This window comes from Phyllostomus hastatus, unplaced genomic scaffold, assembly GCF_019186645.2.
Source record: "Phyllostomus hastatus isolate PE091 unplaced genomic scaffold, TTU_PhHast_1.1 phas_scaffold_46, whole genome shotgun sequence".
Lineage (NCBI taxonomy): Eukaryota > Metazoa > Chordata > Mammalia > Chiroptera > Phyllostomidae > Phyllostomus > Phyllostomus hastatus.
In genome coordinates, this window is record NW_025334032.1 from 33,330,449 (window position 1) to 33,357,734 (window position 27,286).

The 27,286-nt window shown below is 39.9% G+C and overlaps 1 protein-coding gene across 1 annotated transcript in view; it reads left to right on the top strand.

Moving 5' to 3' along the window:
* TUSC3 (tumor suppressor candidate 3) overlaps positions 1-27,286 on the top strand; it is a 114,316-nt gene that overhangs the window by 13,191 nt on the left and 73,839 nt on the right. Inside the window, exon 2 of the mRNA XM_045821385.1 lies at positions 10,823-10,992. Coding sequence (XP_045677341.1) covers positions 10,823-10,992 — 170 coding nt within the window. The remainder of the gene's footprint in view (positions 1-10,822; positions 10,993-27,286) is intronic.

Here is a 27,286-nt window from a genome sequence, read left to right on the forward strand (position 1 = left end):
GTGAGGATTAGATTGAAGTGAAGTGAGTGTAGATTTCAAAAGAGTAGAATCAGTCAATAGATGGGAAGATTAGTACCGGGCCGGGCCGGGCCGGCAAAGAGGCATGTGGTCACAGATGCCCTGCCCGGCTGCACGCACCATTTCCTCTCAGAGGTGTCGCAGTGTCGCGTCCTTCGGCTGCTCTTTCTGGATGTCTCTTTCACTGTCTCTTTCCAGGGGGCGGTGACTGTTGTTCTGCTGTTCATTAAGGGATGCAGGTGTACATTCCAAACAACATAGAAATGTATAAAGTAGAAATGAACATACCCCTGTAACCTTCTCCTCTAGAAGTAACCCAGTTAGCTGTATCATTTCAGATATTTAGCATGTATGTGAAATAAGTTGAACAAATAGGCACAACTCATGTATTTCGAAATATGAATTAGTACTTTAAACAAAATGCTGATAAGTATTCCTATCAATTACTTAAAGGTAAATTGTGAATATCCTCTTAGGTGAGTCTGTCTCATCTCATTAATGGCTGTAATAGAGTTCTATTCTATGCCATGCTGTGATTAACCAATCTTCTTTTCACAGGCACACATAAGATTAACAAATATTTGCAATTACGAACAGTGGTGCAGCGAATGTCCTTTTACATAAGCACGTGTGCCGTGACTGATCATTTCTTCAGGAGAAGTTGTTGGAAGTGTTATTGCTGCACTAAAGGGTGAACTCATTAACATTTTAGGTGTATCATTTGGGAGACCTTGAAAGATTATACCCGTGTATATCCATGTTGTGTCCCTTAACATTTTATAGTGGTATTTTTAATATACCATGACATTTGTCAGTTAAATGAAGCAAAATATTTGTATAATATTTTTACCAAATGAATATTAGCACTAAACATGGGGATTTATAGACGCACTGCTTCCAAGTTTTAATGATAAGTGTTTACCCTGAGCTGCTGTCTCTGATCACAGTAGTGAAGGTTTTAAAAAGGGTACGTCTGCCCAAGTGGGTGGGGACGGGTGTCTGCACCAAGGACCGTGTCAGCCATGAGAGTGTTCTGTTCATTCTATTTCTGCATTTCCAGTCAAGTGGAAGTTCACCGGTAGCTTCTCCTTTCCTGAGTTCTTTATTTTGATTTATCTCCTGGTTGGAGCTCATCCTCAAGTAGTTCCCCCCATCCCAAAGGGTCTAATTTGTACTGAATTCATTAATTTTTTGCTTGCTTTGCTACCTTACATTACTTTTGTACTTTTAATAACCAGTATATTTCAATATGATACGGTCTTGATATTAAAGGGATAAATGGAACAATAGTAGGGGCACCTCCTTCTGCCCTGGGGGCTGGCATGAAGGTAGGGTATTTTCTCCAATGTTCCGCAGTGATTTCTATGTAAAGCCCCACATGAGAAGGCTCTTTGGAGATGTGGGGGCTTCCAGTTTCTGCACCTGTGCTGGTAATACAGATTGGAGTTAGTAGGTAGCCGTGACCATTTTAACGCCTTTTATACAAAATAACCAGGCAAATCTTTTGCTCTACCCAAAATATTTGACTTGTTCCTGCCATTTGAAAGTAATTTGGTAGGCCAAATAGAATTTACGTTGATGAAAGGCATTGGAAAACATTTTTAGTACATTTAAAGCTTTGCTCTTGGCCTGTTTTCTGTTGGAGTCCATTTAATTTTTCTTGGTTTTAATAATTTAACCATCACAGATTTTACTGATTAGTTTGTGTGACTTAGGAATAAACTTGCTAAGAAAAATCATCTCTCAGTTTTGCAGTGTATAAATAATTGATGTTTTTGTTTTTATGTATTCTCGTAGTGAAACGTTTTCTTCAGCTGTGACACATAGTAGGTTGCTATCAGTAGTGAGGAGTTCTCTAGGAACCTGCCTTCCAGGGCAGTACAGACTGTTTCGAGATATAATGTGTTGTTATGACGGGGTGTCTGCTCTGCTCTGGAAGGGAGGGAGATAGAGAGAGAGAAACATCAATGTGCAGTTGCTGGGGGTCATGGCCTGCAACCCAGGCATGTGCCCTGACTGGGAATCGAACCTGCAACACTTTGGTTCACAGCCCATGCTCAATCCACTGAGCTATGCCAGCCAGGGCTTCAGGGACATTTTCTGAGGTGAGGTCAGGCTGATAAAGCCACTAAGCACAGGAGGGTTACTGGACACACTTTTACTGTGTCTCTAGAGATGGTTCACTTAACTGAATACTGCAGCACCGTCAATGGAAGGTTTCTCCTTTCTAAACAAAATTGAACATTTGAATAAGAGTTTTCTCAAATAACTTGATGTCTACATTTTTCATTTAGATGTGAGTTAAATGAGGTGCTACCCTCTTTGACACGTTGGGCTTTAAAAAAGTGCGTGTGAGACTCTCCCCACACACCAGCTTTTAGGGATTGAGCGCTGGGTTCTCTCTGATGTGCTTGACACAGGCCAGGCGGATTGGTCTGAGGTTTTCCACTGCTCCTTTCTTTTAATTTCAAAAGGCTGGATTTATTGAAAGGATTTTGAATCTCTTACTCTTTCATCTGTGAAGTACTGGGAGGTGAGATTTTCCAGGGGAGCGTTACATTTCCTGCAGAGGTGCCATAATTTGCTGAGCTCTTAACTGATTAAACTACTTGTTGGAATCGATGCCATCTTTATGGCATGGGTACTATATGCACTTTATGTCTTCCGTCAAAATAGGCTATTTCCCTATTTATTGTGTGGCTCACTGTGGTCTTCTGAGTGCTCGTAAGGCTATTGGTGACCTTCATTGAACATCGGACATTTTTTTTAATGTTCATTGGGTGATGTAGTGATTGATCTGTGATAATTACCATTTATATTTTATTCAGATCTGAGAATTGTATAATATTAAGGAAAATAAGTAAGTACTTTTAGGATCACATAATTTCAGGAATTGAAGATGAGTTTTCTCCCAGATGCAAACAGCACGCACCTGGCCACTTCTCTTTGATTCAGCAGCGGGCATTGAGTGCGCCTCTTGGAAGGTGAAGCCTAGAAGAGTAAAGACTCCAATAAAACACAAGGGGGACGGGAGGGTCATGACGTTTCCGTGTGTCCTCAAGAGCTGCCTTCAGCAGGTACGCCCCGTTCTCACCCCAAGTCTGTGTCCGGTGAGTCACTGTGGACAAATTGTGTCGTGGGTATTGTGGTGGTCATGAGCACCCGAGTAAACACTGTGGGAGAGTGGTGCGTGGGCACGTGAATGGCTGTTCTTCTGGGAGGAGGTCTCTTTTGTTCAAGACATGATACCACATCCATCTCTGTTTTGGTGCATCTAGTCATCATTAAAGGCACCTAGGGATAAAAGGCTGGAAACAGATATATATGACTATATGAGTATTAGATTAGTGAGACTTTTTTTTTGTATGTAAGCTTCATTTTGGAATGAGCCATTTTATTACAGTTGTTTCTGAAATGTATTATTTCTTTGTATTTTTTATGAACTGGTTTGTCAAAAATGAGAAAGTTTGAGTAATATCATATGTCGAGGACCAATTTGTTTATTATAGTGAATTGCCTTAAAATTCAGCTTTTTAAAAAACATTAAGGTAAAAATACAAGACAGATGGCTGGGCACCTATAGTTAATGTGACTGACTCTCTTACCTTTGTGAATAGGTGAGACCTACTAGCCCTTGCTTTTTACAATGTAATAGGTAAGGACAGGGTTTTTTCTTGAAGATTTTAAGTATTAGGTATCTTTTTCCTTTTCAGATATGGGGGACTTATGACACCTGTGTTCCTATTTTCCAGCCTTGTGCCAGTAGCAGACGGCTCACATGCTCTTTACATAGTACCAGGCTAGGTTTCCTCGGTACTAAATTTAAGTAGCCATTGCCAACCAATTAGTGTTCACAGAAATACAACCTTTCATGCCGTCTCGTCTGAGCTGGCACTGAGCCACTTACTTAACAGCAAAGCCACGACCATAACATCAATGTCAGTGATATTTTTTACTGCTCCAGCTTCATTGCTGTAGGGTCTCGTGAGCAGGATCTGCTGTACTCCTTCCCTGTTCGTGTTCCATAAATTTAACACAGTGCTTGTCAAGTAATTAGTAATCTGCAATGCTTGTTTATAAATTGAGCACAGTGCTTGTCATGAAATAAGTACTGAGAAAACATTTGGCAGCTCTAAGATTTAAGGTATTAATGAGATTTTAAAAATCCTCACTGTAGATGTTCCTCTAGCAGCCTGATCACTGTTGCCGATAGAAATTGCCCCGAAGAGAAGGGAACGGAATTTGAGTGCCTGTCCTTTGCAGGATGATGTGCTACGAGTTTTCCATACATTCATTCACTTAATTTTACCAACATCATTGTGAGATATTATGTCAGATTTAGAGATGTAGGAACTGAGATTCACAGAAAAAATGTGGTCAGGTCACACTGCATGTTAATGAAGAATCACCATGTGAACTTCAGCCATCAAAATCTTTTTCAGTTTTAAAATAGACATGTGGTGCCTTCTCAGTTTTCTAAGGCTACATTACAGTCCATCTTTTGAATGTTTCTGTGGTCCCCAGAATACACAGAATTCCCTTAGGAATGCTCTTTTTTTAACATGTTTCACTCTCCAGTGGGAACAGGGCATTAAGATCCATGACTGCTCCGTTCACCAAGGGGGACAACCAAACAGAGAAGATGGTGAAGCCTTGAAACTCGTTCTGACGAAGTGAATGGTAGTGGGAAGGACAAAATCCCAGCAGAGAGAAGTACAAATGGCCCTGGAAGTGGAAACATTTTGAAGGGACAAACGCGCCCAACCTTGTCCTACAACAGGCAATAGTGCTGCCACAGGGAAATGCAACGGAAACAGTAGAATAAGCCCTATTTGAGACTCTGGCTCAACCTGTGATTCTCTCTCAGGTCGTTGAATTCATACGAATCAGATTTTCATTCCTTATGGAATATTTCTACTACAGCACTCGTAACATTTTCCTTGGAGAATGAGCTGACCCTTCTTTATAACAGTTGCTTCTGAGAGTGTGAGTCAGCCATGGTGTCCCCAAAACCTCCCTGCCTAGACCTTTTTGTCCCCTGTACAAAGCTGACCGATCGATTCCTTCTGTACTACTTCCCGAGTAGAGAATCTGGCACTTGATAATGCACAGTGTTTTTGCTATTATGTTCTTCAAGTGTATTGGCACTGTTTAAATGCATTTTCCTATATTATCTTAAAACCTCTAAGCAACTGGAAACTACAAATTAATTTGTTTATCTGGCCTAGTTTTTACCCTAAATGATGCATGCTTACAAAGAATTACTTTCTAGGCCTAGCCAGGGAATTAAATTAGAGGAACTTTTAAAATAAACTGTCTTACTGTGTAGAAAAGTCTACTTTTGTTTACGTAGTTCCCCAGGTTTTTTTTTTAAGACTGTGTATGTGATGGGGATAGGGTACAGAGAGCAATATCACACACAAACATGTAACACCCACATACGTGAACCATTCCATGGAGAAAACAGTATAGGCAGTAACAAGAGAAACAGTTTGATTCCCTACTTGACCACTTGTCATGTTGATCTCGAGTAAGTAACTTAGGTTCTCTGACCCTGAGTTTTTTTTTCTCTGTGCAATAGGGGTGCTGGTTGGCATGTGACAATGCTGGGTGTCTAGTGTAGTACTTGACAGATTGGAAACCCTCATTTAAATAGTTTTTTCTTCTTGTTGATTATGAGCCTCATGTTAAGGTATGGGTGATAATGATCCATTTTAAAAATAAGTGTAATTTTTGTGATTTCCGTAATGAATGTGGTTCATTATTATTATTGACTCTTTATCAGCCATGATACGTTGACATTAGCGAGGTGGGAAGGCACAAGTTTTAATTTGGCTTCAACAGGTTTATGATTTTCTTTGCTTATAAAGACCGTCGATGTAGTTAACATAGTTTATTGTATACCTTGTAATGTTTCTCTGGTGTGCAAAGATGAGAAAATTCAGAAATGATGCCGTTAACAGTGACCTGTTAGAGGTTTTTAGTGCGCACAGATGTGAGGCTTCTAAAATAGTGAGTCAAAGCCGCACATCCTACAGCAATTTCAGGTGCTTCTGACTCTTGGGTTGCTGACTCTAAAACAGGGGTAAGTTGCTTGAGGCAAGAGATGTGAATACTGATCACTTTGCTCCTTATGGGTGGAAAGTGAGTAACAGTAACTAACCTAGTATATTATGGGAATAGGTTCAGAAATGAATATGCCAAAAAAAGTAGAACTATTCTTGATTAATTTCTACTTTAGAAGTTTATAAATTTGTATATAAAATTTAAGCTCCTAGAAATTTGCCTCTGATATGTGTTTATAGAATACCAATCTCTTTTAGAGGCAACCACACACTGATGTTTCTCTCCCTCTTTCTCCTTCCCCTTTCTCTTAAAAAAGAAAAAAAAACTACTAGAGCTCAGAGATATTTTTTGGTTCTTTCCTATCTTTATATTGCTCTTGTAGAGAGAATTTAGAAGTATCTCCTAAATTATTAGTTAAAAACTTCTAATTAAAGGGGTGGCAGAACTCCTACTTCAATGACATATAGCTTCAGTATCTGTTATGTCCTTTGGACTTTTCAAGAATCTGGGGCTGCCAAGGTCATAAGGCATGATTTTTGCCCCTGAGGAACTGAGACTGGATGGGGAGAGGCAGCCATATGAGGAATGAGAAATGTGGTGCGTGGTCTGGTAGAGTTTCTCCAGAGGAGGGACTGCTAGTCCCTAGGTGGCTTGATGGAAGAATCCTTGCATGAACTGGCTTCAGTGGAACAACAGAAGTTCACTAAGAAGTGACAGTAGAAGAAGGGTGAGGTACGTGTTTCTTTTGTGCTAGGCCTGGTGATATAAAAAACCGCCATGTTTCTGAGATTGAATAAAGCAGTGGCGTCTCAAATTAGTCTTCATGTTAGAACTATAGAAGAAATACATTAAGAAAAATACTGATTCTTAGGTACTCCATCCCAGGGATGAGATATATGAGGTATCTTGTAATTGTCTCTGCAGGTCTTGTACCCCATTTAAATGTATTCCTAGGTATTTCATTTTTTATACAATTGCAGATGGGATTGTTTTCTTTATTTCTGAGAGTTCATTATTGGTGTATAAAAGCTCAACTGATTTCTGAATGTTTTGTGTCCTGTTACTTTACTGAATGAATTTATGAGCTCTAGTAGTTTCTAATGTAATCTTTAGGGCTCTCTGTATGCAGTATCATGTCATCTACAAATAAGGACAGTTTTACTTCTTCCTTTTCAGTCTGGATCCCTTTCATTTCTTCTTGTCTGAATTCCGTGTCTAGGACTGTGTTGAATAAATGCGGTGAAGGTGAACATCTTGCTTTATTCCTGATCTTAAGGAATGTGTTTTTAGCTTTTCACTGTGGAGTGTGATGTTAGCTGTGGGTCTGTCATATACGGTCACTACTGTGTTGACTAGATCAGGGGAACAGAACAGAGAGCCCAGAAATAAACCCGTACCTGTATGGTCAAATAATCTATGTCAAAGGAGGCAAGGATATACAATGGGGTAAAAACAACGTCTGAGGTAAATGGTGTGAAAGCTGGACAGGTAATATACAAAAGAGTGAGACTAGGCTGCTTTCTCACACCATGTACAAGAGTAAACTTAAAGTGGATAACAGACTTAAATGTAAGACCTGAAACCATAAAACTCCTAAAAGGAAACATAGGTGATAAACTCTTGGACATAGCTTTTAGCAATGTTGCTCATATGTATATGTATATGTATATCATGCTATACATGATGTATCTCTCTCTCTATATATATGATACAGCTCTTCAGGCAAAGGAAAAATAAACAAATGGGGCTACATTAAACTAAAATGTTCTTGTACAGCAAAGGAAACCAACAAAACGAAAAGACAACCTACCAATGATACATCCGATAAGGGGTTAATATCCAAACTTTATAAAGGGCTCATACAACTTAACACCCAAAATAAATAAGAAGCAAGCCAATGAAAAAATGGGCAGAAGCCTGAGTAGACATTTATTCAGTAGAATATACAGATGGCCAGTAGACATATGACAAGATGCTCAGTGATCCTAATGATCAGAGAAATGCAAATGAAAACCTCAGTGAGGTAGCACCACGTGGCAGGCAGTGCGGCTGGCATCAGTAAAGCAGCAAACAACAAGTGTTAGTACAGATGTGGAGAGAAGGGAACGCTCATGCTGTGTTGGTGGGATTGCAGACTGGCGCGGCCACTGTGGAAAACGGTGTGGAGTTTCCTCAGGTTAAAAATAGAACTACCGTATGACCCAGCAATTCCACTTCTGGATATCTATCTGTATAAATTCAAAACACTAATTCAAAAAAAATATACGCATCCCTGTGTTCATCACAACATGATTTATAATAGCCAAGACAGGGAAGCAGCCTAAGTGCCCATCGATAGAGGGTTGGATAAAGAAGATGTGGTCCATATATTGTGGAACATTACTTGGCCATAAAAAGAATGAAATCTTACCATTTCCAATAACATGCGTGTACCTGGAGGGGATTATGCTAAGTAAAATGAGTCACACAGAGAAAGACAAATACCATATGATTTCACTTATATGTGGAATCTAAAAAGCAGAAACAAACAAAGCAGACTCACAGACACAGAATAAATGATGTTTGCCAGATAGGAGTGGGGTTGGTGGCTGGGGGAAAGGTGAAGTGGTTAAAAAGCACAAATTGGCAGTGACACAGTACTCACGGAAGGAAATGTGAAGTACGGCGTAGGGGATGTAGTCAATAGTATTCTAGTAACTATGTGTGGTGCCAGGTGGCTACCAGACTGATTGGGGGAACCACTTTATAAGTTGTATGTCTAACCACTATGCTGTACACCTAACACTAATACAATATTGAATGTCGCCTGTAATTGGAAATTTAACACAAGTCAACGTACTTTCTGAATGCTACTTTTCAGGAAATTAGCATGCTGTAATTTGTCAGTTCTGCAAATATTTATTGACATATGCTGTGTGCTAGTGTCTACTGTAGGCATCCGGCGTGTAGGAAGGAACGAGCAGCCCGCAGGTCCCTGCCCTTCAGCAGCATGTGGGCACATCTGCCCAGCATATCCCACACTGAACTCGGCGTCTTGTGCACTTGTCCTGCTGCTCGTGTTTCCCTGTTGTACCGGGTGAGAACGTCATCCACTCACATGCTCTAAGCAACAACTTCAGTGTCATTTTTGATTCCTTCCTGCACCCCACTCCTGTGCGATCACCACGCCCTGTCGGTTGGGATGCTGCATGGCTCTCGGATCATTTTCACTGCTCCCCCTCGACCTCTGCTGCCTCTCAGCCAGCTTCTCTGTCTACTCCCTCTCCCCGTCCGCTCTCCGCTGTGCAACTTGACAGACCTTTCTGAAACAGAAGTCCCCTTAACATTTTAACTTAACTTTTTGTTTATTAAGTACATTTAACTTGTTGACAAATAAAAATTGTCTGTATTTAAGGAACACAATGTGATGTTTTCAGATATGTATACATTGTGAGATGGTTAACCACAATGCAGCTAATTAGCATGTCTGCCCCCTCCCACAGTGACCTTTTTCAAATGTGCGAATGCTAAAGAATACTATTCCATTAGCAAATTTCAAGTGTGCAGTGCGTGATTATTATTATTGTCACCATGCTGTACATTGGGTTTCCAGAACTTACTCGCTTGATAACTAGAAGTTTGTATCCCGTGATTACCATCTCCCCTTTGCTGCGCACCCCCCTGCAGGTTTTTGGTAAACATTATGCTACTCTCTGTTACTATGGATTTAACTACTTTTTATTTTTCTCCTTTTTTTTTTTTAGATTTCACACATAACTGAGATCATGTGATATTTATCTTTCTGGGTCTTATTTCTCTTAGTATAATATATTCCAGGTTCATTCATATTGTCACAAATGTCAGGGTTTCTTTCTTCTTGAAGACTGAAAAACATTCCATTTTGTGTGGGTTTCTGTACATCCTGATTCCAAGCACAGTAGATTGATTTTTCTTGTTTTGACCTTGATGTAAATAGAACCATTCAGCAGACTGTGCATGTTTCTTTCCCTCACTTTGTACTTATGAGATTCCACCCTATTGTATTTATGAGATTCCTCCCTGCTGTCACATGTCAAAACTTCGAGGGCAGTTTAAGATCAAGTTCAGCTTTGCTAGTGAGGGTGGTGGTGGGATCTGGGGTCTGGCTAGAGCAGAGCAAAGCAGTTACTGTTGTTATTGTGCCACCCCCTCTTTTTTATTCCCTTATGAAGAGAAACCAGGCTTTTCTTGGTGTTTTTTATGTTTATTTTTTGGTCTGTATTCATTGGAATTCTTAGATTGCCAACTACTCCAGCAACCAGTCTAGACTAGATGAGGCCAAAAACACCCCCCCCAAAAAACCCACCCAGCAAACTCGCCGCCATGGTGTGTATGTTCAGGTCCAAGGTCTGCAGCCAGTCCTCCTCCTGGTTTCCACTTTTCCAAGCCTTCTTGTGCTTGTTTTTATACAATGACCAAAGTTTGCAGTTGTCTTTGGTGGGAGAATTGGGGAAGAGCATGTCTGTTTCATCTTTCTGGAGGTGGAAGTCTATCTTATCTTTTATATCTGTTTTATAAACCTCTGACATCATTAAGGAAAGTAAAATGAACTATTTTGTGCATATAAGGTCAATTAACAATGTACATACTCACCAAAACAAGAACTTTTAACCAAAGGTGATGTTAGCTAAAATGTAATCTCACATGATTCTGTTTATGCTAAATATACACTGAAGGACTCAAGCCCTGTGTAAATTTAAATTCCTGTGTTTAATTGCAGAATCTTTTAGCTGAAAAGGTAGAGCAGCTGATGGAGTGGAGTTCCAGGCGCTCAATCTTCCGAATGAATGGCGATAAGTTCCGGAAATTTATAAAGGCGCCGCCTCGAAACTATTCTATGATCGTCATGTTCACGGCCCTTCAGCCCCAGCGGCAGTGTTCAGTGTGCAGGTAACGAATGCATTTAAAAATCTTTAAAAACGAATATCCCATGCTTACATATGTGTTCTGTTAGATCTAATATCAATGTATAAGAATTAAACAGTTGTTCAGTGTTGTGGTCAGATATAACTATGAGCATGTAAAAGTGAGCTAAAAATCATGGTATTCTAGAAAATGACATTGAGAGGCCCATATTCTTGTATTGTGTAAAATATGTATTGACCAATTCCACATATAATCATAATAACATTTGTTACCTTTATTTCCTATACAAAGGTAAGAACATGATAGAATTAGGTTTGAATATTGCCTACATAGCTCATCTAATTATATCTTGTAGACAGTGAAGTGTTCCCTTAGACATAATCTGTTTTAATAGTTTAATAGAGTGGCTGTGCTACTAGGGAAGTCCATTTAGTTTTAGATCCCTTCCGTGATTAGAACTTGCCTCCTGTGAAATAGAAGTAAACGATTTGGAATGTATGAAATATTTTTTAGTAGGAATATACTAAACAACATTTTGGACAAGTAAAAATATAATACATATATAACACATGCTGTTTTTTTATTTAAGCTTTTTTAAAATTTTGAGATAATTGTAGGTTCATGTGCAGTTGTAGGAAATAAAAGAGGCAAATCATATGCCTTTTACTTATTGTCCTACAGTGGCAGCATCTTGTATAACTGTAGTACAATATCACAAGCAGGGTATTTGGTAGTGATATAGTCAAAATACAGAACAGGTCCATCCCCAGAAGAATCTTTGCTGTTGCCCTTATTGCCGCCTCCCACCTCCATTCTACTTCCCGCCGCCAGAATTAGTTCTCCATTTCTCTATTTTGTCAAGAGTGTTAATGGAAATGGAATCATAACAGTGTAGGATCTTTGCAGTTTGGCTTTTATTTACTTCTTATAAGTCCCTCAAAATCCATTGAAATAGTTGCATTCATCAATAATTTCTTCTTTTTTATTACTGAGTAATATCCCATAGCATGGATGTACCACAGTTTATTTAACCATCCATTTGTGAAAGGACATCAACATCATTTGTAGTTTTGGCTATTACAAATACAACTACTATGATATTCTTGTACAGATTTTTGTGTGAACTGAAGGTTTTGTTTCTGTGGGATAAACACCAGAGTGTGGTGCTTGGGTTGTGTGGTGGTTTCGTGTCCAGCTCTATCAGAAACTGTCTCCCCTGGCTGGCGTAGCTCAGTGGATTGAGTGCGGGCTGTGAACCAAAGTGTCGCAGGTTCGATTCCCAGTCAGGGCACATGCCTGGGTTGCAGGCCATGACCCCCAGCAACCGCACATTGATGTTTCTCTCTCTCTCTTTCTCCCTCCCTTCCCTCTCTAAAAATAAATAAATAAAATATTTAAAAAAGAAATTAAAAAAAAAAAGAAAAAGAAACTGTCTCCGTGTTTTCCGGAGTGGCTGTGTCCTTCTGCATTCCCACCAGCATTGTGTAGGTTGAGGTAGTTTTTTCTGTGTCCTCACCAGCATTTGCTGTGGTACTACTTTATTTTAGCCATTTTGATAGGGATGGAGTGCTATTTCATTGTGGCTGTATTTTGCATTTCTCTAATGACTAATGGTATTGAAGATGTTTTTATGTGCTTATTTCTCTTGTTGAACATTGTTTCTTGTGCTTATTTGTCATTATATATCCTCTTCAGTAAAATGTCTGTTCATGTCTTTTGCCAGTTTCTAACTGGAGTTTTTTACTGAGCTTTGAGAGGTTTTTATATATTGCAGATTCTAGTGCTTTGTCAGATATGTGGTTTTCAAATATTTTCTTCTAGTCCATGCCTTTGTTTTCATGCTCAAAATGGGGTCCTCAGCAGATTTTAATTTTGATGAGGTCTAATTTGTCACTTTCTCCTTTTAAAGTTCTGCCTTTTCTTGTCAAATTGAAGAATTCTTTGCTTAGCTCCAGATTTCCAAATTATTTGCTATGTATTTTTTGTAAAAGTAATATGTTTTCATTTTGCTCTGATCTTTGGGAGAAAGCATTCAGTCTTTCATCAAGTATGAAATAGCAGTAGGATTTTTATAAATGTCTTTTATTAAGTTGAGCAAGTTCTTTATTCATAGTTTGTTGAGAGTTTTTATTCTGAATGGGTGTTGGATTTTGTCTTTTTGTTGTTGTTGTGTATTGATATGATTTTGTTGCCTTAATCTGTTGATATCGTGGGTTACATTAAATGATTTTCAGATGTTGGACCAGTCTTACAATTTGGAGTAAATTCTTAATTGTAGCATATTATTCTTTTTATGTATTACTGAATTCTATTTGCTAATACTTTATTGAAAATTTTGTATCTAAGTGTATGATACATATTGATCTGTATCATTTTTATATCATTTTTATGTTTCTTTGTCTGGTTTTTGGGACCTGAGTAATATTAGCCTCATAAAGTGAGTTGGCAAAATGTTCCCTCCTCATTTATTTTTCTGGAAGAGATTGTGAAAAATTAAAATTTAATTTTTAGAAGATTGTGTTACTACTTCCTTAAGTGTTTGAAAAGTTCTCTAATAAAACCATTTGGGCCTGGAGGTCCTTTCTCGGGAGACGTTACAGTACACATCCCACTTCCTCTGTGGCTAGGGAAATCCCCAGTCGTCTGTCTCCTCATGGCCGGCCACTGGACCGCTGTTTCTTCTCCGGAACAGTCGCTTTTTTGTGTGACGGTCCCACATCCACACTGTGTGTGTTGTATATGCATATGCAGACTTCATTTAGATTTCTAAACCATTTTGAACTTCAGTGGAAACTGAAGCTTTTAGTAACATTGATCAATGAAAAAAAAAGTTTTGTTCGTACGAGCTTGTAGAAAGGGGATTTCAGTGTCCTGAAATTTTCAAGAAGGACCTTATCACAACCTAATAACGAGTGTATATGGAGGCATGGCTGAAAGTGGGCAGAGAAGATGCTGAAGAAGAGTATTGTGAAGAACAGCACTGCAGATGATTCTGAGTTCCCCTCCTACCAAGTCTGAGGACCAGCACTCAAGAGGGAGGGCGTGAAGACTGTTGTAGCACAGGGCTAGTGCGTGTGGAGAGGGGGTGCATACAGCTTAAGGGGCGCTGTGAAGCCCTACGCAGGCAAAAATACCACCTTAATTGACATTTTGGTGTAAGAGTTCAGTTTTCCCCCCAAATACAGAATGTCTCTGGGTATACTATAATACCATATATATTTTAGGAAAGTCATTTGCTTGCTGCAAAAAATTGAATACATTGATTTCCTATATTCACCACTACATGAAGAAATACATTTATTTGGTCATTGTATTTCTGACAGGTATAGTCTAGAAATACTTTATTATTGAAGTATTTCACAGTTACATATAATTGTATGTATTCTGATAACATTAACCATAATATACTATGAAGTCATGCTTCCTTTTAGGTAATATGTTACTTAAAGCATTATGTTGTTAAATAAATTGTTAAATGTGGACCCTTAATTTTTTAAATAACACTTAGCTCAATATAACCTGTGTTTGTTTGTTTGCTTATTATAGCCTATTTTGTAATAAAATTTACATTTTAGAATAGTTTTAGATTTATAAGAGAAAATGATTGAAATTAGAAAAAGTTAACATAATTGGTGGATCAAGGTGGTGGTGGGTTGTTAAGAGAAAAGAGGAAGAACAGGTGAGGCTTTAGAAGCGAATAAAAATGTAGAACATCCATGTGGTTCCCATACCCAGGCATTCTGATTCAGTTGTTTTGGGATGGGCCCAAGGTGGTGACATTTACAAAACTACGACCTAGGTCATTCTAGTGTGCGAGCGGTATTGAGAAAGGGAAGGTAAGAAGCAGGGTCATGATTCATAGTTTTTATTTATTTTCCCTGAGGAGCAGTGGGGTGGGAAGACTATTGGTTGGATGATACATATAGCACTGGGGATCCCTTTTGAAACTGGAATGCCCAGCTTTGTAGTGAGGAATCTGCAGAATCAAATCATTAGGAGCAAGAACACCCTCTTTAGGGGTTAACAAGTTTGGTTTATGGTTTAGGCAAACGCTTCAAGAGTGCTAGTGAGGGAGCTTGTTTGGAGTGTGTGACTGTGGGCTCAACGTTGTTCAGGGGGCGGAAGGAAGCCGGGAGCAGCTGATGCACTAGGTGTGATGTAATTATCCTGTATTTTCCGAGGCGTGAAGAACGGATTTTGTGTACAAACAGGATGGGCTTGAAAATTAGAAGTTGCTGTAACGGGTTTACTTGATCAATAATTGACTGAAGTGTAATCTGGATGATTGCCGATGTCGGGAAGAAGCCTGAGGAACCGTGAGGCTGCGGTGGTGTCCAGGTTAAATCATGCACACATGCAGAAATTACTCAGGATGATGGTGGAGTTGGAGAGGAAGGAAGTTAAATGAGCCAGTAGAGGGATGCCTTGGATTTATTTGTTAGATGGGGGTGACAACTTTTTATTACAGAGTAATACAAATTTCAAAGGAGGATTTGTTAAATTATTGTGGATGGGCAGTGTTCTGAGATCTGCTATTACAGAGCCCAGAGAATACTTCAGTCTGTATGATGGTGGGCAGAGTGGGTCAAAAGATCTCAAGTAAGAAAAGGTGAGGAGTGTTGGAAAAAAGTATTCGAGTTATATTATTGCATTCTAAATTAAGCCTCAAAGGGAGTTGTAGATTCACTGAGAAAGACACCCTATCATAAGCAGCCATCCATCCATCCATCCATCCATTCCTTCCTTTCTTCCTTTCTAAACATAAATTAAATTCTAGGTCCTTCTGGGTCAATGGACTCTTGGGCCATTTTAAAATAAAACTGCTATAATTTTTATAATTCTGTGGAATCACTGTAAAGTTCATAGCTACAATTTTAAAATCTTAGTGCTTTTGTTTGTACAACTTTCTGCTTTTTCCTTTAAGACATTTTCTTCTCGAGTCAACTCACACTTAGATTCTTTAGTGACTTTCAGGTTGCTGAGTGAGCTATTGGCTTCCTTGTGAGCCCTCTCAGCAAATCATTCGGCTCTTCCCTCACACAGTCAGTTTATTCACAAACTTCAGAATTTAATTCTCACCTTCTTCAGTGCTAACATCAAACTCCTGGGCCAAATAAAGCTGTTAATTAAGACCACTCGATACAATTCTCACTTCCCTCCAGTAAGTGTTAGCTCCAACTTCCTTTATCAAACTGTACTAAAGGCAGCATTACCCATAATTGCTAAGGCTTTTAGATGTAGTCTACCACAAAGTTACTCATCTTTTCCAGAAGTCACAAAAAATCCTAAGAACAAAATATCCTCTTCTAAGGTTATTACTCTGGATCAATAAGTGTAAGGAAAAAAGTCCAGGTGAAAGAAAATGGAAAATTGCGTGTAGAATCAATCAAGCAGGATGCATGTCTAACCAAAGTTTTGGTGAAGTCTTGGAGATTAATATATTATTAGACTTAAATGAAAAAATTAGTAATTATACATGTAAAAAGTACTTTAAAAGGGAAGGTGAATAAATTATCACATTGACATATTACGTGTTAACTGGCTAACATCCTTCTCTAACTAAATAAAATGATCGTTTACCATGCATAAGTATTGGGAGTTCTGTGTTGTCATACATATTATCAATATATATGACATATATACGACATTATATATATGCTCATGCCATTTTGACTGTTATACAAGTTAAGTCTGAAAAAATCCATTTTATAGATGAGAACACCAAAGCCTAGAGATTCTGTGATTTATCCAAAGTTGCACAGCTAATATCCGTCAGGGCTGGGATTTGTGACTCCAGAGCTAATAGAGTTTAATGCTTTCATTAAGTGTCCACATTCATCATTGCCTTTACCCTGTGAACAGTAATGTGCATTTTGCTTCTGCATTTCTAATTAAGATTATTAATCTTTTAGGGCAGGGATCCATCAGCCAGCAGTTATTAAACTCATTAGATCATGAAAAGCTTTTATTCAGAGGAGCATCTCGTAACGGGGACGGGCGAGCTGAAGATAGCTGGCCAAAAACGCCGTGTGGAAAAGAGCTCATCAGCCTTTTGTTTCATTAAAGCGAGGTCACACTCTTATGAGATTAGATTTCAAAGTGAGCACGTAAGGTGAAAATTGTGTATAGATAAAATTACCCTTGTACATCACTTAATGCTCTAGTAAGTGCTTGGTAAATGGTTTTGGGACTACAGCCCTTATCATTCCCTCTATCCCTTAGATAATATTTCTCTATGGCCTTAATTATTGTCACCCTCGTAGGCCTGGCTATATGGACAAAAGATTTTACTTCTTTGTCAGACTGGCAAACTCTCATGGCATTCACACGTTATTTGCCTCGTTTGGATAATACATGAGGACTATTTCAAGCGTGATTGAATCCGTGACCAGTTTAATAATATAAAGGATGTTCTAGGGTTATTGCTGAGCTCAATCAAGTTCATTTTTTTTAAGTTGAAGGCATATGATATAAACTCACTGTATTAATATTTTTCCTAGTCTCTTGCTGAGATTGGCTAACCCCAACTCTTTTACTGTTAGTAGGGTGATGATCACCGCATCTCTGTGTTGTTTAAGTCTGTCGTTTTTTTCCCCTTGTAATAAGTTATTGGGGGAGGTGACTGGATGGGGGGGTACTTAGATCATGTGACTGCCCTGTTTCTCATTACCATTTTAGCCAGTGATTGTAGCACCCATTGATAATTTTTGCCTGAACTTAATATTCGTGATTGTGAATTGATGATGTTTTAAAAATTCTGTCATCCTTTCTACATTAATGCTTTGAGATACTGAAAAGAGAAAAGTAAGGTAGGAAAAGGGAAGATAGATATAGTATTTCAACTCAAAGATTTTTTATTTTATTCACTGATCCATTATTATAATTATTCTCCATTGTTCAAGTTGCCCTTAATTTGACCTGTTATGACAAGCCTCCATCAGTTTTTGATTTCTGGCTTCACCAGATGTTCTAAGCCAACTTGATAGTTTATCTGCAACAGTGACATCATAGTCTGAAAGGGTGTTGACCGTCTCAGGTGCCCGTAGCGGCCCTGAGTGGAGGTCACAGGCTAATGTAGCCAGTTTGCTAAAAATGGATGGGGACAATCCTCTAACGAATGTGGCCTCCACCACAAAATGAACAGGCCAAGTGTAGGTAAGAGTCCCAAGTCCAATGTGCGTTGTAGCTTCTGCTTGACATCGTACTCAGCCCATGATGGCGGATGCCCTGCACCGTCTGTGATGGTAGTGGAGTCAGGTAGCAGTGCTGGTGATCTGGGCAGTGCTGGCTCCGTCAGCAGCTTGATTCCCGTTGATCTCAGCAGATGGTGGGTCTTTACTGTTGGCATCGACATTAGGGACGCATTAATGACTGCTTGGCAGGCATGAGCCACTGGCTTTGTTTCCTTACTGATAGGGGAGGTTCCCCCCCCAAAGGTTACTGTGTCTTTTTTATGTAAAAAGGACAGGCTGCCATGCTTAGGTCAGCTGCCCTCCTGAATATACCATTTCCATTAACCAGTGAGGTCTGTTAGACTCTTCTCCCTTATTACCCATTCGGTCTAAGATGATAGACCCTAAAATAGGGAAATCAGGTATTTACTTGTACTTGGTGGCCATGTCAGAGGGGGGTGTGTCCGAAATTCAAATGACTATGGATAAGTGGAGGACAACTCAGGTCCCCTTCCTGGATTCCAATAGGAAGGGAACTACGACTGTGCAGTTTGAATGGGTCCTTAGGTTTTAATGGCCTTGAAGGCAGGTAGTAAGGCAGAACCTGCTCAGCATGTTGGATTGGTCCCTACTCAGAGGATTCTGATTTGGAGTTACTCTATGTAATTGTTGAAGAAGACTGCTCAAATCAGGGGATACACTTGCTTCAGCATTTGAAGCACCCACTTAGGCTGTGGCCCTTCACCGAGGTGATGGAGACTGAAGAGATAAGCAGTTTCCCCTTGACCGGAGACATTGAGCATTCTGCGTGCGCTTGTAGCCTCAACAGATTTTATCTGACGCGCTCGAGAAATTGATGCCGACTTCATTTTCTTACTTTGCATGCGATTTGTCTTTTTACCTAGAGGGCAAAATGTATTTTTCATTAGAATCTAATAATTTTACTACACTGTGTCTCAGAGTTGACTCTTCTGGGTCATGTTCTCAGATACACAGTGGGACCTTTTGATACGTAGATATAGATCTTGTTTTATTTCCAGAAACTTATATTGGTGTGTAGTCTAAAATATCTGTTCTGTTTCATTGTTCTTTCTGTTACAGAATTCCAGTTCTCCATGTGTTTGGTCTTTCTGGTCTGTCTTTTATATCCATTACCCCTTCTTCCTTCTCTTAACTTTTATTTTCTTACCTGTTTTTAATTCCTTTTCTTAGTGTGCTTTGTTACATTTTCAGTCATCCGTATTCTTTGAGCACCTGTGATGCAGTGTCTGTGTCTGCAGGGATTCGGTGTTTTGCTTTGTTTTGTTTTTCCTTCTGTTGGTTCCCTGAGTCTTTCTCAACTTCCACATAACATCTTTTCGTATATTACTTCCATTTTGATTTTTTTACTTTCTTGAGATATTTTTATGTCTTCAAATGCTTGTTTAATTATACTTAATTCAAGTTGGAATACTATGTTTTATATTTCTTTATGGTTATATTTTAGGAAAATTTTTCATCAATTGAACAACTTGGATTATTTTATTTTCATCTTGTAGTAGCTTTGTATGGATACTCCTGGTTATTTGCTGCTCTTTATAATTTCTTTTTTCTTTCCTAGACCAGAAAGAGTAGTTTATATGTGGAGGTAATGGTTAGACTTTTAAGCAGCCTAGTAGTTTTTATTTTTTTTTAAAGATTTTATTTATTTATTTTTAGAGAGGGAAGGGAGGGAGAAAGAGAGAGAGAGAGAGAGAAACATCAATGTGTGGTTGCTGGGGGCCGTGGCCTGCAACCCAGGCATGTGCCCTGACTGGGAATTGAACCTGCAACACTTTGGCTCACAGCCTGCACTCAATCCACTGAGCTACGCCAGCCAGGGCAGCCTAGTAGTTTTCAAGTATCCTTTTCTGTTTATGAAGTAGAATAGGTTGAACACAAGAGGCTCCTTCCTCCCTCCCTCCCTCCCTCCCTTCCTTCCTTCCTTCTGGTAGTGTCTTTTGATTCTGAGACAATTACATGTTTCCACAGAGCCTGTACTTTCCATGACTCGTCTCCCCTTTCCCTGTACCATCAGGCCTCCAAGGCCTGCATTGCTGCCTCTCTAAGTTCTCTCCTCCCCACAGAGGCTGCTCTGTGTGTCCTGTGTACTTCAAGCCCCTTCGTTTGCATTGGTTGGTAGCCACTGTTCTTACCCACCTCGTCTCAGCCCTGTTCTCAGATTCCCCAGGTCAGGTGAGACCTTTTCTCTCTGAGGTGATTTATTCCCCCTTGCGTTCCACCTCGCTGGGGTTTCTCTTCTCCTCTTTTCCTTTTCCACCATTCCCACCTTACTTCCTGTTCTTGCATGTGTTTCTGCGGTTACAGATGGTAATTTTTCCACTTTTATATACTTTTACCTTCTGTATTACTGTTTTTATCCTACTTATGTTATAGGCATGAACAGTTTTGTTTGTTCTCCTTGCCCATCTGTTAGTTTTTAGAAACTATTAGTTGGTTGTCATTATCCTGCAGAAGCCCAATAATTTTTCCAGTAGAGTTTTAATCTTAGTAGGAAAATCTGGAGCCTGACCACAAGTTAGAAAGTTCTTTGAAGGGAAACTGTTACACTAATATGAGGATAATGATGAGGTGTAAGTGCTCAGTCACACGCAGGTCAGGGCTTTGCAAATTCCACACACTTACTAGGATTTCATTGAATGAAATGAATGCGAATACTACATATTGGAGAAAAACACATTGAACAGTTCCTTATTACAGTTACAGAAGTCAAGAGGCTCTAACATAGCATTTTATTTTTCTAAACTTCCATTATTTATAAAGATTATACCTGAAACAATATCATTGCTTTTAAATGTAGAGTCTTGATAGCTGTTCTCAATCATTCAAACTAAAGATGAAAGTTTCTACATTTTACCTTGAAGCTAGGAATAGTACTCATATAGATAAATGTATCTTCACAAATGGTAATAACATTCATGTTATTTTTAAGCATTTGCCCTTGATTGCCCTAATTTTGCCGTACAGGGTGAGTGAGGCAAAGTAGGTTTACAGCTGTTCGCCTGGAGAATAATACAGTAATTTATAAATGATAAAACAGGAGCCAACTCTGTGCTCCACGTACTCACAACAGTGAGCCTACTTTTTCCCACCCTGTATGTTAGTCACTTCACACGTTGAGTAAGGGTTTGTGTTTCTCATGGCCCCAGGTGTTCGTCCCCAAAAAACTTCTCTTAGATGCACAGGAGGCCGGTCTCATAGGAATGAAGTGATACGTCCCAGTACTCTGTCAGGTAAAGCAGCTTCAGACTGCGCCCTTCTTTGTCTCTGCTGACGGTAAAGCCTAGTGAGAACGTGACTGAGAACATGCCTTGCTGCTTTTATGTATCGGACCACAGTGACGGCGGTGAAACGGTGAAGAAGCGAGTCACCAGGCAGACCTGAGATGGCTCTCCTGAGAAAGGCACGTACCTGGTTGGTGCCTCTGACCTCAGGAGCCAGCGAGACAGGGATTGCTGGTGCTGTCCTGCCACAGAGGGGCGAATAAGCAGGAAGTATCTGCGACTTTGCCAAGTTCATCCGTTGGGTGCAGAGCCAGTGCACAGTCCAGATTTCAAATGCTGTCTGTATTCTGTCTACTTGGACAGAAACTAATAAGCATAGTATGACATTTGGAAGTTATGTTGAGAGTTTTATGGTTGTTTTTATATTTGCTTTATTTTATACCAAATTATTACACTTCAGCACACTTTTTTTCCTTCTGAACGTAGACCAGTGTGTGTAATTTGTAGGGGTACACTGCAGAGTCAGATGAAATTACTTCATCTAAGAAGCCTCTCCACTTTTTCCAGTATTTGTTTATGTGTCCAGCTATTTTCATACTTTCGTGTATATAAAATGTACTTGGAAAGATGATAAAACATATTCTCATCCTTAGGGTCTAATTTAACATATTAATGTGTTTAAGAATTTGTATTTAAAAAAAAATAACTCACTTTCAGTCCAATTCTGCATTTAACGAGCAAGCTTGTTTAGATGTTGCCACTCCATCCTAACAACAAGCAAAATGTTGACCAGACTGAAAGACCAGCTGTTTCTGGACCCAAAGAGATCCAGTTTGGAGAGGACGGTGAATACAGGGAGTCACACTTCACCAGAGCAGAGACTCACAGGCAGAAACCACGGTGGGAGCCAGGGCTGGGGCGGGAAGACCTGGACTGGCATTGACAAATTGCTGGAAGCTCTGTGCGGACAACTGTTAGAGTTAAAAACCTCAGGGTGAGCTCATCATGAGGAGCCCCTATAATACTGTAAAATTTATTCCAGGAGCTTGACCACATTCCTGCAGTAGATATCAGAGAGAAATCCTTGCGTGGGAAAGGAATCATTTTGAAATGCAGCAGAGCATTGTTCTTTTTTAAAAAATATTTTAGTTATTTATTTTTAGAGAGAGGGGAAAGGAAGGAGAAAGGGAGAGAAATGTCAGGTGTGTAGTTGCCTCTTGTGCGTCCCCACCCCCCATTGCGCACCTGGCCTGCAACCCAGGCATGTGCCCTGACTGGGAATCAAACCAGGGACCCGTTAGTTCTCAGGCTGGCACTCAGTCCACTGAGCCACACCAGCCAGGGCCAGAGCACTGTTCTTAATAAGGCTTGCCTTCAGGGCAAATAGTTACCCACACCCCTGTATGGTGGGGTATTCATCAGAGCTTAACCAACTGGGGAAGGAAAATACCTGACTCCACCTGATTCAGCACTCCTTGCAGGGGAAAGGAAGCGCCCACTCCAGACTACTCCAGCCATCCTGTCCCACCTAACGGTGGAGGGAAAAAAGTGAGAAATAATTGTGAAGGTCACTGTCCCGGCATAGGCTCACCAGAGGACCGAGACCTGATCACACAATGGTGGAACACTGCTCCTTTCCCCATCTCACCACTCCATCAGTAATGGCCTATTTATAGCAGTCTTTTCCCCTGATATATCATGTTGGCAAAAAAAAAAAAGACAAGACATATCAAAAGGCAAAAAACACAGTCTGAAGAGACAAGAGCAAGCATTAGGACCAGATACAGCAGGGGTGTTGGAATTATTAGAACAGGAATTTAAAATGACTGTGATTAATATGCTAAGGGCTCTAATGGGCAAAGTAAACAGCATTCAAGGACACATGGGCGATATAAGCGGAGAGAGGGAAGTCCTAAGAAAGAACAAAAGAATGCTAAAGATAGGAAACTGTAACAGAAAAGAATGCCTTTGAAGAACTTATTAGTAGATTATCATGGCTGCGGAAAGAATCTCTAAGCAAGGGGATGTATCAGTAAAATCCTTGAAAACTGAAAAGCAAAGAGAACAAAGACTGGAAAAACAATAATATCCAATGGCTGTAGGACAGAAGGAGAAGAGAGGAACAGAATAAAAATATTTGAATCAATAATGACTGAGATTTTTCCAAAATAATGTCAGACACCAAGTCACGGGTTGAGAAAGCTCAGAGAACACCAAGCAGCATAAATGCCAGACCAATCAACCAATAAACATAAAAGCACAAACATACAATAAAAGAATAAGATAAAGTTAATAAAATAATAGTGTTCACATCAGAACCTCCAAAAAAGTATAACTCCTACAAAATATGTGTAAGATTCATATTAGGAAAAAAATTACAAAACCGATGAATGAAGTCAAAGAACTAAGTACATGGAGAGTTACTCCATGTTCAGTATTGCCAAGATGACAGCTCTTCCCAACGTGGCGTACAGATTCAGTGCAGCCCCAGCCAGAATCCCAGCCAGTCCTCTTCTGGATACAGACGGACTGCCTGAAGTTCATGGAGAGAGGCAAAGTGCCCAGCAGAGCCAACACAACGCCGAAGGAGAACCAAGTTGGAGAACGGATGCTGCCTGACTTCAAGAATCACTGTAAAGCTGTAGTGACCATGAGAGTGTGGTGTGGTTGAAAGAACAGATCAGTGGAATAGAATAGAGAGCCCAGGAGTAGACCTCCATAGAAACAGTCAGCTGGTCTTTGAGAAAGAAGCGAAGGCAACGTGAAGGACCAGGGGCAGCACAGTGGGCGCAGAGGTAGTCTCTGCAACAAGTGCAGCCGGAGCCACTAGACACCCACGTGACAAAAAAGGAATCTCACAGCTGTCACAAAAGTTCAGCCACAGGAAAGCATAGACCTAATATAAAATGCAAAACTGTAAAATGCCTAGAAGGTAACAAAGGAGGGAAGTTACATGACCTTGGCCATGGTGGTGCCTTTTTAGACACAACAACAACAACAAAACCCACAATCCTTGAAAGAAATCACTGACAAACTGGACTTCATTTAATGAAAAAAATTCTGCTCTGCAAAAGACAGTCTTGGGAGAATGAAAAGAAAAAGCCACAGACTGGGAGAATATATTTACAAAAGACCTATCTGATAAAGGACCATTATCCAGGATATATGAAGAACTCTTAAAACCCAACGGTAAGAACGCCAACAACCCAATTTCAAAAAATTACCGAAGATCTTAACAGACACCTCTCCAAAGAAGATACAAAGATGGAAAATCAGCATATGAAAAGATGCTCCACATTCTGTGTCAGCGGGGAAATAGAAGTGAAAATGACAGTGAGACGCCACTGCACGCCGATGAGAATGGCCCGAACCCGCAGCACAGCCCACAGCACCGAGTCCAGGCGGGGCTGTGGGGCAGCAGGCGCTCTCCCCGCTGCCCGTGGCAGTGCAGACTGGTGCAGCCTCTTTGGGAGACGCTTTCTCACAAAACGAAACATTTTCTGGCAAACATATGGTCCAGCAATCATTCTTCTTGTTATTTATCCAAAGAAATTAAAAAAAAAAAACTTATGTCCACATAATAACTACACACAGATTTTCAGAGCAGTTTCACACATAATTGGCAACAACTCCGAAGCAACCAAGATGCCCTCCAGTAGGTGAAGGGGTGAACTGTAGTGCATTAAACAATAGTGCATTATTCAGTGCTAAAAAGAAATGAATATCAAACCATGAGAAGACATGGGCGAACATTAAGTGCATATTACTAAGTGAAGTGGCTACAGATTATACGATTTCAGCTGTATGAGTTCGGAAAAAAGGTAGAACTGTGGAGACAATAGCGACCAGTGGTTGTCAGGAGTCAGGGGTGGGAGAGTAATAGCAGAGCAGAGAGGATTTTTAGGGCAGTGAAAATACTCCATAGACCTTATAACGGTGGACATGTGTCATTATAATCTTGTACAAACCCAGAGAGAGAATCTGCACGAAGAGTGAACTGCAAGGTGAACTCTGGGCTCTGGGTGGTATGATGTGTCAGTGTGAGTTCGCCCCGGTGAAAACGGCCTCTCTCCTGGTGAGCAGTGTTGACAAGGGGAGAGGCTGTGCGTGAGAGGGGCTGGGGCATACGGGGAATCTGTTCCTCCTTCTTGTTTTGTCGTAAACCTAAAACTGCCCTGAAGAGCTGAAGTCTTAAAAAAACATCCCAGAAGATTTTCGGTGGGAGTAGTCTGGGGACAGCACTTTGATAATTGTGTTTGTATTTGTATCTTTATGGATCACCGTAGGTGGTGGTAAAACTTCTCTCTTACTGCCTGAGTTTGAATTCTGCTCTCTCCAGTAATCACTGGCCACAGGGCACAGACAAGTGGATTGACTTCTGGGCCCATGTGAAACAGACGGAACTAGTTCCTGTTGTGCACGGCTTTGTGAATGTTAAATGAGATACATGCAGGTGAAAGGGTTCTTGGCACACAGTGAGTGAACGTCAGTGGGTGTGATGATGATGGTGATGCTTTTGGTTAAGCAGGAAATACCTAGTCTCCATCTCATGGGACACAGATTCTAAATCTTATTCCTGCCTTCTTGATTCATTACAACAAAGTTCTGTAAAGCCTCTTTACCACGGAAGCTAAAACATAGAGTTGTTGAGTGATCCTGCAGAATTTAACATATGAGTTAATGCTTTCCTAATTTCAACTTGTCAGGTTTTCTGATACATGCATTAATTCATTTGTTCAACAAATACTTTTGAGTATTGTCATAATTCCTGGGCATAGTATCTTCAACAAGATTTACATTGTTTTGAACTTGTTCATTTGTTGCTTTGTGTTCATTATTAACATTATAAATGTTTCCCTAATGGAGTGATGTATCTTAAGGCAAGGGCCTGTGTCTTTCGGCTCACTCTCACCCTTTCCAAGCTCTGTATTGATTTATCCATTCATTCGCCTGTTAATTCTTTATTGTTAGTTCCACAAATATTCATCAGGTACATGTTGTAATCCTTGTATTTATAGTATATACATAGTAGATAAGAGTATTTGTCAAATGAACAGTGGATTAATGAGTTTGTGTACTGCGCTGTATGTCAGTCTTAGCATACGACCTTTAAGCATTTACATGTTGGTGTTACCATGCTTTTTCAGAGAACAGAAATCTGTTAACTCATGAACCGAGTTGAAACTATGCATGTTTTGTGCAATTTAGTATCTCTTGTATTCATATCCATTTTCTTCCTTTAAGATAGTATTTGAATGACATATTTTATGTTAGAGTTGTTTTCCCAGGAAAAGTATCTGCTTAGGTCTGGTAAAGGAAAAGGTAGATGCCTGGGAAATACAGAGCATAATGAGTACAATCTCTTTCATTTATCGTACCAACCAGTGAATTATGCAGAGTCAGGTACAGCATGGCAGTGAACTGTTGCCTTCTCAGCTCTTCGAGGCAGCAGTGGGTCCGTGTCTGTATCTCATTGTGTTCAGCAGGGTCTGGGTGTGTGTAGCACAGCCGGAGAGAGAGCGCTCTGTGAAGATCTTTCTGTAGGGTTCTGTTTACCAGTCTGTTTGGTTTCTTCCCTTCAGAACCATCAGTAATAGCTGGTTGTGCTGGTACTAGATCTTTCTCTGTATGTATAAATATCACTATCTACAGACATTGATTAATTTGGGGTTTCACAAAGACATACTTTGGAATCGTGATGCAGTATAGCAGGCTGGCCAAAATGTTCATTCAGTTTTTTTCATAGGGTGGCTCTAATTGTCTTTAAGATGTTTTCATAAGATGGCTTAATTGTCTTTAATTTCATTTGAAACAGTTTTGTTAGATTGTATTGTGACAGCTATCATACCAGTGTGCATTTTAAAAAAAAGATCAAAATGAGTG